Genomic DNA, 11,415 nt, shown 5'->3' on the forward strand with positions numbered 1-11,415 from the left:
TTCTACCACTAAGCCTAGGGAAAGTTTTAGAGACACCATTTAAAAAATAAGTTAGGTATGGTGACATTAGGAGGCAGGGATAGGAGGACCATGGTCCAAGGCCAGCTCAGGGTAGCCTGACTAGCTGAAAAGCTAACTAAAATCAAAAGGGCTAGGAACTTGGTAAAAGTGGTAGAACTCAGGGCCTTACACTTGCTTAGCCTTGAGTTGAAACTCTAACATCACCTAAAACCACCAACAACAACAAAAATGAAGGAAACAAGAGAGGAAAGGCCCAGCTCCAGATGCCTGGCAATGGAGAGCAATCCCTGCTGTCAACACAACAGCCCCACTACTGATTACAGTATTTATTTCAGTAGTTGTCAGCATGCTTGTCAGAGGTGAAAGATTCCTGCAGATGGCCTTAAGGTGTTGGGAGTAGATGGCTGGGTAGACAGGCTTGCCAGGTGACACTCTGGGCCTGAAACCATGGGTAGCTCCTTCCATGTGTGGTCTTCAAGGTCTTTCACTTTTCCCTATGACAGGCTTAAGGTTTCTGCGTGATTAGGGTTTCTATGGACTACAGAGTTGGTAGGGCTGGGCCTAAGGGGTATGCTGTTTTATTTATTTTTTTAAAGGATTTTTTTGAGCCAGGTACTGATGGCTCATACTTGTAATCTTAGCTATACAGGAGGCTGCTGAGGATCATGGATTGAAGCTAGCCTAGACAGAAAAAGTCTTTAAGATTCCATTTCCAGCTGGGAATGTGGCCTAGTGGCAAGAGTGTTCGCCTCGTATACATGAAGCCCTAGGTTCGATTCCTCAGCACCACATATAGAGAAAAGGCCAGAAGTGGCACTGTGGCTCAAGTTGGCAGAGTGCTGGCTTTGAGCAAAAAGAATCCAGGGACAGTTCTCAGGCCCTGAGTCCAAGCCCCAGGACTGGCACTAAAAAAAAAAAAAAAAGAAAAAAAAGAAAAGATTCCATTTCCAATTTATAAGCCCAAAAAAGAAAAAAGCTGAATTTGAGGTGCTGCTTAAGTGGTAGAGTGCCAGCTATGAGCAAAAAATGCTGAGGGGAAATAAAACCAAGGCTTTGAGTTCAAGTCCATGTACCAGCGCATACCCATGGACACACACACTTGAGACAATATCTTCCTACGTAGCCAAGGCTGGCCTCAAACTCACAATCTTCCTGCCTTAGCTTCCTGAGTGCTGGGATCATAGGTGTGTGGTGCCACACTACTGGCATGTATTTCATTTTAAACAGACTTTGGCCAAGCATCCCTGTAAACTGTTGTGATCATCATCGGTGAAGACTGGCTCCTGCCCAGCACCTCCTGCCTTCCACACTACACTTACTTTACTCTCTGCAAAGATATAAGGGAAAAGAGCCACACACTTAGATGTTTTGGTGACAAGACCATAACAATGACAGTGACAGGAAGGGGAAGAGGGCACTAACACTGTGTACAAGGCCAGGCATGGTAACTTCTTAGTACTCCAGGAAGTCATAGAGCAAGCTACTCATCTTACTAATGAGGAAGAGAGCTGTGGAAGGTCAGCAAGTTCAAGGTCACACAACTCACTAGAAGGTCATAGAAGGGAATTCAGGTCCAGTTCCCAGCAGAGACCACTCTTGCACCATGACAAGGCACAGGAGCAATGAGCAACTCAGTGGGACTCTGACTTCTAGGGACTGGGGACAGCCAGGCAGAGGGTCAAGCCAAGGTCTCCTCATGCAACCCAGGAGGCAGAGGAGGTAACATCGTGAGTGGCAGTTGCTTACCATGGGGTTAGAGTCAGAGATGAGGTCTTTAAGGGTATCCAGGAAGCCCTGGTCCTCCACCAGCTGGGCATTGATGTCATGGAGTTTGGCGACACACACAGCTGCTGTCTTTCGCACATATGGATCCTCATCCTTCAGGCACTTCCGGAGTGGCTCACATAAGTACTCTGTAATCTTGTCGACTCGGATGCAGCCCATAGTCCGCACTGCCAGGGCCCGAATGAGGGGGTTCGGGTCTTCACAGTCCTGAGGGGAACCAGCATTGGCGAGGGCAGGGCAGATGAGCTACCTACAGCTTCTTATTCTTCCTAGCTTTCAGCTCTGCCCTTCCTGCTACAGCCAGCAGAACCCAAGTAAATGGAAGGTGATGGATACTGAGTGGTCACCAAATACCATGGCAGGGGATATGCACACTATCCTACTAATCCTCACAGCAGATAACAATTCTGGCCCTGCTCCACAGGTGAGGAAGCTGAGGCTGTTAAGGAAGATGGACAATCACCCAAAGTCACAGAGCAGATCTGTGATCTAAACCCACAGCCACCTAGTACCAGAACCCTGTTTTCCATATGTGAACTGGCTGCTCATCTGGGGACAGAAAATGTACAGGGAGCAGACTGGAAGAGGAACAGAACAACTCTCAGACACTTGCTGAATCCTGCCCTGGCAAAAAGACTACAGCGCAAAGGCCCAGCCAAGCTTCTGGAGAGAAAGGGAGCCCTCTGCTGGAAGAATTGGTCATCTGCCTGCGCAGGCAGAGGTAGCTTGAGGATCTGGAAAGGAGCCTTAGTGTTCCAATCCTTGGCCAAAGGACCTTGACTCCTAGCAGTGAGCAACCCTTGCCCCCACTCCCACTGAGCTCCTAGTCACCTTCACAAAGGTGTTGACGGCCATGATGGCCATATCAGGCTGGCTCTTGGCATAGTTCATCAAGTACAGGTACACCAGCTTCTTCAGCTCCAGGTTGTCTGTCTGCATGCAGTTTACCACATCTGGGAAGAGGGCACTAGAAGGTCAAAGCTGAGTTAGTAGAGGCCAAACTGAAACCCCCTTCAGTAAAGGCTTGGTGCTAAGGGCTTAACATATTTAGTCTAAGAGCAAGAAGTTAATAGTGAGGGTCAGAAATGTCAACCTGTCTGAGGAGGCAGGTCTGACTTATGACTCCTGGGTGGAATCCTTTCCAAGATGGTATCTAATGGTCCTAGAGGGTCTCAGGTCCCCTCAAACTGAGAAATATAGAGACCAGTTTTCTGTTTCTGAGCCATCACCTCCTCTCTCGATTCTTACTTCCTGAGCCCCAGAAGGCAGTGTCTCTGAAGCTAAAGGAGAGGTATCACCTTGGCAGGTGACACACCAGGAAGCAGGGTAGGGGACAGGAGGAAATACTGATGAACTTGATGTGTTATCTGGGGCCCATTGCACCAGCAAAGGGAGCTCTTTTGAGGTCGAACAACGACATTTCTTCCATGAGGAGGTGACAGCAGTGGAAGGAACGGATCTTGGAAGGAGGCCAATTTTCCAGCAGATATCCAATCCTTCTGGGAATGTCTTCAGCAGGTATCTGTTGTTTCTCCTGAGTTTGTGGCAGGAGGGCCTTGCCCAGGCTAGCCCTGGGTGGGTAACCGCGGGAAAGTGAGAAAGTCTGGAGCAGTGGGATGGTGGTATAGGCATGTGCTGGGTGGAGAGCTGCCCCATATGTCTTAGGTCTCAGAGTCACTGAGGACAGGGGTCTGGGCTTAAGTCCCTGGGTTTGGATTTTTTAAGGGCTGGAATTGAGCCCACCATCTGACATTTGCCATGGCTGTTAGGCAGTCATTTTCCTCACTTTTCATCATGTTTCTCTGGCAGTAAAACATCATTGCTTATGATGGGAATTTTTTTTTTTTTTTGCCAGTCCTGGGGCTGAGACTCAGTGCCTGAGCACTGTCCCTGGCTTCTTTCTGCTCAAGGCTAGCACTCTACCACTTGAGCCACAGCGCCACTTCTGTCTGGCCTTTTCTATACATGTGGTGCTGGGGAATAGAACCCAGGGCTTCATGTATATGAGACAGGAGAACTTGCCACTAGGCCATATTCCCAGCCCTTATGATGGGAATTTAAGAACTATTAAGAAATTCTATCTGAAAGTGCTCTGCAGATTCTCAAACACTGCAAACATTGAGTTGGCATAAAAGCCATCCCTGTCTTTGGGGACTTCTCAATCTGATGGGCAGCTAAACATGAGAACTGTCTAGACTTGTGCTAGGTGACAGGAACAGAGAACAAATGCTGACTTTAGGGTAGCAAGCTAGAGTGATAAAGGATGGCAATAGAAGCCAAGTGTTGGGTGGGTTTTAAGAAATGGGAGAGGGCTGGGAACATGGCCTAGTGGCAAGAGTGCTTGCCTCCCATACATGAAGCCCTGGGTTCAATTCCCCAGCACCACATATACAGAAAATGGCCAGAAGTGGCACTGTGGCTCAAGTGGCAGAGTGCTAGCCTTGAGCAAAAAGAAGGAGGGACAGTGCTCAGGCCCTGAGTCCAAGCCCCAGGACTGGCAAAAAAGAAAAAAAGAAAGAAAGAAAGAAAGAAATGGAAGAGTGAGCTGGACATAGGCATTCCAGATGTCAGGAAAGCTTGAGTAAAGTTACAATAGCCATCCTGCTCCAACTGTCAGGTGCAAACCGACAGCAAGCCAGAGAAATCCAATCTGCAGGGGTGTGTGTAAATTTAATGTCATCTGGCAACTTCAAATGGGAAGTGTCAAAATGAAAAATCCACATTTCCCATTCTTTTAAATATCAGAAGTCCTGGCCATATTCGATCATCATCTCCAGCAGCTACAACTCTCTGGAGCTTCTAAGAGGGTCCCTGACACATCTACCCACCATCCACTGCCTTTTCAACCCATCTGCTTCACTTGTTTCGTGACTGCCTGAGCCACTGGCATTTGAGCTCGTGACTTCTGTGAAACAAAGCATTCTGTTTGGAACAGGGGCTCATGAAAGGAGCTAAATGAGGAAGTCCTGAAATGGCTCTAAAGGAGAGAGCTGAACTGGACCCAATTGAGGAATTCCTCCCATCAGCGAGTGCCCAGCAGCCACTTGGCCTACACCTGCACACCTGACATCCTTGCCCACGGTCATTGACGCAATCACTTTCTTTACTGCTTCCTTCTTCTTCTCCTTCTTGTCACTGTTCAGCTCAGCCTTCAGCTCGAAGATCTCTCCTAAGGAAAGGAGGCAAGTATAAACAGTCCATCCTTATCCCCTGCCAGTGGACAAATGTCTGCCCTAACATCTCAAAGAACTAGGGGGAGACAGAGGGCAGCATTAGGACCCTGGCTTCAGGTGGGACAAGCAACAGTGAGGGATGGTTAGGAGAGGAATTACAGTGATGGAAGCTTGGAGGTCATGTTGGATTGAAACAATAGGAACCACGGTGGTGGTGGTGCAAAGGAGCAGGCTACAAAAGTCCCAAGGGAGTGGAGCTGTGGCTCTTATCACTTAGTGATAAGAGTGCTAACCTTGAGCAAAAGAGCTCAGGGACAGCACCTAGGCCCTGAGTTCAAGTCCCAAGACCAACCACACAGACAAAAAAAAAAGCCACCTAAATGTTTTGCTGGGCACTGATGGCTCACACTTGTAATCCTAGCTACTCAGGAGACTGAGATCTGAGGATCATGGTTCAAGGCCAGCCCAGACAGAAAAGTGCATGAAACTCTTATCTCCAATGAACCAATAGAAAACTGGAAATAGTGATGTGGCTCAAAATGGTAGAGTGCTAGCCTTGAGAGAAAAAGCTCAGGAACAGTGCCAGGCCCTGAGTTCAAACCCCATACCAACACCACCAGTCAAAAAAAAGTCCTGAGTGAAATAGAAACATGTGGACAGGGTGTGACAGCTAAAAATGAAAAAAAAAAAATCAATGGTGTCTTTGGCTACTTTACTCAACCCCAGGCTCTAAAGGCTGAGTGTGACGGACCCTGGGTTCTCCGGGATTGTGGGGAGGCAGGATTTGGTCAATAACACACGTCTTTCCTGTTTTCCTAGAACTACAAGCTCAAACAGCTTGCTCAGGGTTTCACTTCCTGAATGACAAGTGGCTGCTCAGATTGGAAATGGTGGAAATGGGAATTCAGCTGCCCTATGAGGGCTCTAGCATGTAGTAAATTGTTCTTAAGAGCTTGATGATTTGGACAAAGGAAGTGAGGAAGTAAGGGTGCTCTGTGGAGATAACCAGAACCAGCTAACAGGCAGGGAATCTCCTAAGCCTTTCTCTGAGCCTAGCACCAAATCTTCATACTGACTCTGCATTCCCTCATTTTACAGATGAGCAAATGGAAGCTGTAAAAAGTCCAGTAATGTACATGTAGCTACCAAGGGGGAGGACCAAGGTGCAAAACCGTATCTGCTCCCTCCAAGCTCCCAGACAATCCTTCGCCTCTCTGAACCCATTTCCCTGCCTGTCCTCCACCTCTTGCTTGGGCACTAACACACAGAAGTGAACATTCATCTTGGTGCCCGGCAATGGGTGAGCTATATTAAGAGTGGCTACTGCTGCTATTGAGTTGTCTTTGGCAGTCCTGAGTTTCCTTCTCAAGATTCATTATTATTATTTTATTTTTTGGTGATGATGGGGCTTGAACTCAGGGCCTGGGTGCAGTCCCTGAGCTTTTTCACTCAAGGTTAGCACTCTATTACTTCAGCTACCACTCTACCTCCAGCTTTTTGGTAGTTAACTGGAGATAAGAGTTTCACAGACATTCCTGTCTGGGGTGGCTTTGAACTGCTATCCTCAGATCTCGGCCTCCTGCAAGAATTTACAGATGTGAGCCACCAGCACCCAGCTCAAGTTTCTTGAGGTGAAGATGACGAAGATTATTAAGTTGGCAAAAGTGCTGACAAAGTTCTAGGTGTATTTTCAATGAGAAAAAAGAAAACAATTTTGTTTTAAAATCCTGACCAAATAATATGGTACTCAGTAAAGAACTGGACACTAGAGACTTGAGAAACAGCTAAATGATTAATGAAGAACCATTATCCAGCACAGCCTTGAGGAAGGGCCACATGGAGGATATTGCTCTATTAATAAAGCCAGGAGGAATCTCTCTATCTTGCAGTTCAAATTTAAAAAGAAAGGACTGGCTAGTGAGATGCTTACAGGGTTAAAGAACATTGTCAGTCACAATAGTTGCATTTCCTTAAAAACAAAAAGAACCAAAATATCCAACTACATAAGCCTAGCTTAGCAAATTTTATCGGGGCAACTCAGTTAACTTAATACTGAGTCATCAGAACTGCTTGGAAATGTTTATGATAACGTCAAAGGAAAAACAGGATGAAATCTCTTAAAAAAAATGAGTGTCCACAGATAAGGACCAAATATGCACTGCTAGTCTACACACATACAATCTAGGGTTGCTGATAGGACTATACAGTGTTTTTATTGTTTCTGTGATGGTCCCGGGGTTTGAAATTGGGCCTGAGCACTGTCCCTGAGCTTTTTTGCTCAAGGCTAGCACTCTACCTCAAGCCACAGCTCCACTTCCTTTTGTTTTTAATTCTCCAGACCCTCCCAAAAGAGAGAAAGAAGCCAGGGGCTGGTGGCTCACATCTATAGGCCCAGCTACTCAGAAGACTGAGATCTGAGGATCACAGTTCAAATCCAGCGCAGGCAGGAAAGTCCATGAGACTTTTATCTCCAATTGAACACCAAAAAGCCCAAAGTGGAGCTGTGCCTCAAGTGGCAGCCTGAATACAAAAGTTCAGGAGCAGTGCCTAAGTCCTGAGTTCAAGCCCAAAATTGGGGGGGGGGGGGAGAGAGAGAAGAGATGGAGTGAGAGGGAGAGAAAAGGAGGAAGGGAAGGAGGGAGAAAAAGAGAGGGAGAAAAGGAGGGGAGGAGAGAGGAATAAAGAGAAAAAAAGCCCATTATGGTTAAACATTTTTGAGCCATGGGAAAGAAAAGGGGGAGGAGCTTTTTCCCACAGTTAAGGCTAATACCTACCTTTCCTTTCCCAACTTCCAAAAGGAGAAATCAATTAATTCCTTATACTATCAACAGTTCAAGGTTCTGGATCCACAGGTAGAGAAGTTCAAGGCCCCTCCCACTAGTGCCTCCCAGGCTCCACCCTGTTCCTGTTCCAGCTCTCCAGAAAGCACCTAGAAGGGTCAATCAAGCAAGTAAAGGGTAGAAAGCCCAGGTGAAACACACAGTACCTTTCTTGGTTGTGGTGAAGTATTTTGAGTCAGTCATTTTGGTGCCTTATCAGTGGCCAGAGTCTGCAAGACAGGGAGGAGAGGGGTGACTGAGCTGTGTTCCTTTCCATTTTCAGTTAGGTTGAGCAGAGGCGGGAAGAGGAGGGGCATCCAGCACACAGGAGGCAGGGGAAGATAGCAGTTTATCTTTCCCAAGCAAAGGATGTATTAAACCATGTCAGATTTTGGAGGGTATTTTTTTTTTTTTTTTTTGCCAGTCAGGGGGCTTGAACTCGGGGCCTAGGCACTGTCCCTGAGCTTTTTTTGCTCAAGACTAGCACTCTACCACTAGAGCCACTTCTGCCGTTTTCTGTTTATGTGGTATTGAGGAATCGAACCCAGGGCTTTATGCATGCTAGGCAAGCACTCTACCAATAAGCCACATTCCCAGCCCATGGAGAGTAATTCGTGTGTGTGTGCGCGCGCTCGTGTGTATATGTGTGCCAGTCATGAGGCTTGAGCTCAGGGCGTGGGTTTTGTCCCTTAGCTGCTTTTGTTCAAGTGTAGTGTTCTACCACTTGAGTCACAGTGCCAATTCAAGCTTTTTCTGAGTAGTTTATTGGAGATAAGAGTCTTACAGGGCCAGGGATGTTACTTAGTGGAGCCCTGGGTTCAATTTCTCAGTACCATACAAACAGAGAAGGACAAAGTAGCACTGGGGCTCAAGTGGTAGAGCACTATACTTGAGCAAAAGAAACTCAGGGACAGCGCCCAGGCCCTGAGTTTAATCCCCATGACTAGCATTAAAAAAAAATAAAAGAGATAAAGAGTGGCTGGAATGTGGCTTAGGGGTAGAGTGCTTGCCTGAAGCCCTGGGTTCGATTCATCAGTACCACATAAACAGAAAAAGGCAGAAGTGGCTCTAGTGGTAGAGTGCTAGCCTTGAGCAAAAGAAGCTCAGGGACAGTGCCCACGCCCTGAGATCAAGCTCCAGGACTGGCAATAAAAGAAAGAAAGAGAGAGGCGTGGGAGGGGGGAAGGAAGGAGGAAGGGGGTAGAAAGAGAGAGAAGGACAGAGAAAGATAGGTCTGCATGAGGACCTGTGGTTTTTGACTGTATCACTATCTATAACAAGGAACCACTGGAACCAGCTTAAATACTATTATCTCCAACCAGGCACCAGTGGCTCATAACTGTAATCCTAGCTACTCAGGAAGCTGAGATCTGAGGATCGCCGTTCAAAGCCAACCTGGGCAGGAAAAGTCCATGAGACTCTTATTTCCAATTGACCACCAGAAAACCAGAAGTGGGCCTGTGGCTCAAGTGATAGGGCACTAGCCTTGAGCTGAAGAACTCAGACACAGCACCCAGAATTCAAACCCCAAGACCGACAAACAAACAAACAAATACCACTCCCCTACAATCAGACAATCAACAAGGAGATAGCTAAGTCCTCTGGAAGATGCCACAGATTATAAGGTACTTAATGCCATAGTCCAGTAGCTCCTTGTTAGTGCTCACTTTGCCCTACACAGTTCTAAAGCCTCCACACATAAGACTTAACAAAACCTCTTCAGGAAATCCTATCAGCACCCTATAAATGCCGATGAGGTTGGGGAAGATCAAGAAGATAGAGCAAGTTTCTTCTCTTTACAAGTTGTACCAACCTTTTTCTTTTTTTAAAAAAAATGCTGGTCCTGGGGCTGGGATTATGGCCTAGTGGCAACAGTGCTTGCCTCGTGTACATGAAGCCCTGGGTTCGATTCCCCAGCACCACATATATAGAAAACGGCCAGAAGTGGTGCTATGGCTCAAGTGGTAGAGTGCTACCCTTGAGCAAAAAGCCAGGGACAGTGCTCAGGTCCTGAGTCCAAGCCCCAATACTGGCCAAAAAAACAAAAGATGGTCCTTGGGGCTTGAATTTAAGAGCCTGGGCATTGTCCCTGAGCTTTTTCAGTCAAGGCTAGTGTTCTATTACTTGAGCCACAGCTCTACTTCCAGCTTTTTTGTAACTGGAGATCGGAGTTTCATGAACTCTCCAGCTGAGGTAGGCTTTGAACCACAATCCTCAGATCTCAGCCTCCTGAGTAGCTAGGATTGCAGATGTGAGCCACCAGCACCTGGCTAAAATTTCATCAACAGTGACAAGCAGTACTCATCTCTGGAGAAGGCAGAATCGACCCTGCAGACTGCATGCAGCCTTCCTCAGTTCTGTTTGGCTAGTTTTCTCAAGGTGTCTTTCACTGTCCAGTGGAAAACTCACTGTGTGAAGTACCAGTAACTAAGCTCATCTCATTCACCCGAAAAGCACTTAATAAGTGTCTACTACATGACTCAGTAGCTCTTAGGGACCAACAGATGAAAGATAAAAGGAGTCAAGTCCCTGTGGATACATGGCAGAAGCTTCTGAGATTATTCTGCGATTTATTAAGAAGTGATCATGTTCTGAGTCCCTCTTAAAGGCAGGGGTTTCTAGGTATTATCTCATTCACTCTTGTCATTAGGGTGATGAACAGCTTTAAACTCCATCTTACAGAGGTGGAAACAGGCTTGAAGATGTCATATAACTTGTTCAGTCACATCAGCTCAGCACAGTGCTATTATGGTCTATAGATAAGGGAATTCTGCTTCTTCCATCTGAGAGGGAGGGTGATAGCTAAGGGTTGAGACCCCCCCCAAAAAATCTCCCAATCTACTTGTATATAGGGGTGGTGGTATATGGCCAGTCTAGGCTGTAGAATGAGATTCTGTCTTGAAAAAAAAAAAAAAGGAAGTAAAGAAAAAGGAAGAGAAGAAGAGGATATGCAGATATGAAGATCTTGCTGAAAAGCACTACTCCTTCCATGGGGAAAAAGCAGGAACAAAGCTTGACATACCTGCCCCCATTTTTTAAAAATTTAATTTATTTATTAATTGAACGCAAATTCTTTGGACAGGGTGTTGTGCAAAAAGGGTACAGTTACATAGTAGGGGAGTGTGTACATTTCTTGTGATATCTTACGCCCTGTTTTTCTTTCCCTTCTCTAGGTCAGGTAGACATATATACAATATACAATGTATCAAGAACATATACAGTAGCCACATGGCTGCGCCCAAGAAAATTCACCTAGGGCTTTAAATGCAATGTCGATATTAGACAATATGTCGGCAGTAGTCTTATATGAACGTACATACAGATTTTGAGCTATTGTATTCCACTGAGAGGTCAATTTTTGACCTTTATGTGTTGAGTAATTGTTCGGTTTTAGTTACATACTGTTGGGTCGCTGCCCCAATCCTGTGCCTGCCCCCATTTTTTACGTATCTTTGCTTTAAGCCAGTTCTCTCTGAAGTCACCTTGCACTCACCTTGGGATGCAGGAAGATAACAATATCTTTATGACCAGAGACCATAACAACCCCAAGAAACAATAGGGCCTCTACAGGAGAGACTATCCTTTAGGCAAATGCTAACTTGTTTTTCCTGACGAGT

At 46.3% G+C, this 11,415-nt stretch overlaps 1 protein-coding gene across 5 annotated transcripts in view; it reads right to left on the reverse strand.

Annotated features, from left to right (window-relative positions):
• Ap1b1 (adaptor related protein complex 1 subunit beta 1) overlaps positions 1-11,415 on the reverse strand; it is a 53,812-nt gene that overhangs the window by 22,961 nt on the left and 19,436 nt on the right. For 3 of the 5 annotated variants that reach the window (XM_048343253.1, XM_048343249.1, XM_048343251.1), the window contains exons 2-5: positions 7,966-8,028; positions 4,870-4,975; positions 2,638-2,773; positions 1,768-2,013 (exon numbers count right to left, since the gene is read on the reverse strand). In XM_048343253.1, coding sequence (XP_048199210.1) covers positions 1,768-2,013; positions 2,638-2,773; positions 4,870-4,975; positions 7,966-8,002 — 525 coding nt within the window. In that variant the 5' untranslated portion in view covers positions 8,003-8,028. Of the gene's footprint in view, positions 1-1,767; positions 2,014-2,637; positions 2,774-4,869; positions 4,976-7,965; positions 8,029-9,507; positions 9,532-11,227; positions 11,406-11,415 lie in introns of those variants that run through there. The other 2 variants (XM_048343250.1, XM_048343252.1) reach the window with 2 other exon arrangements.

This window comes from Perognathus longimembris, chromosome 3 (assembly GCF_023159225.1).
Source record: "Perognathus longimembris pacificus isolate PPM17 chromosome 3, ASM2315922v1, whole genome shotgun sequence".
Classification (NCBI taxonomy): Eukaryota; Metazoa; Chordata; class Mammalia; order Rodentia; family Heteromyidae; genus Perognathus; species Perognathus longimembris.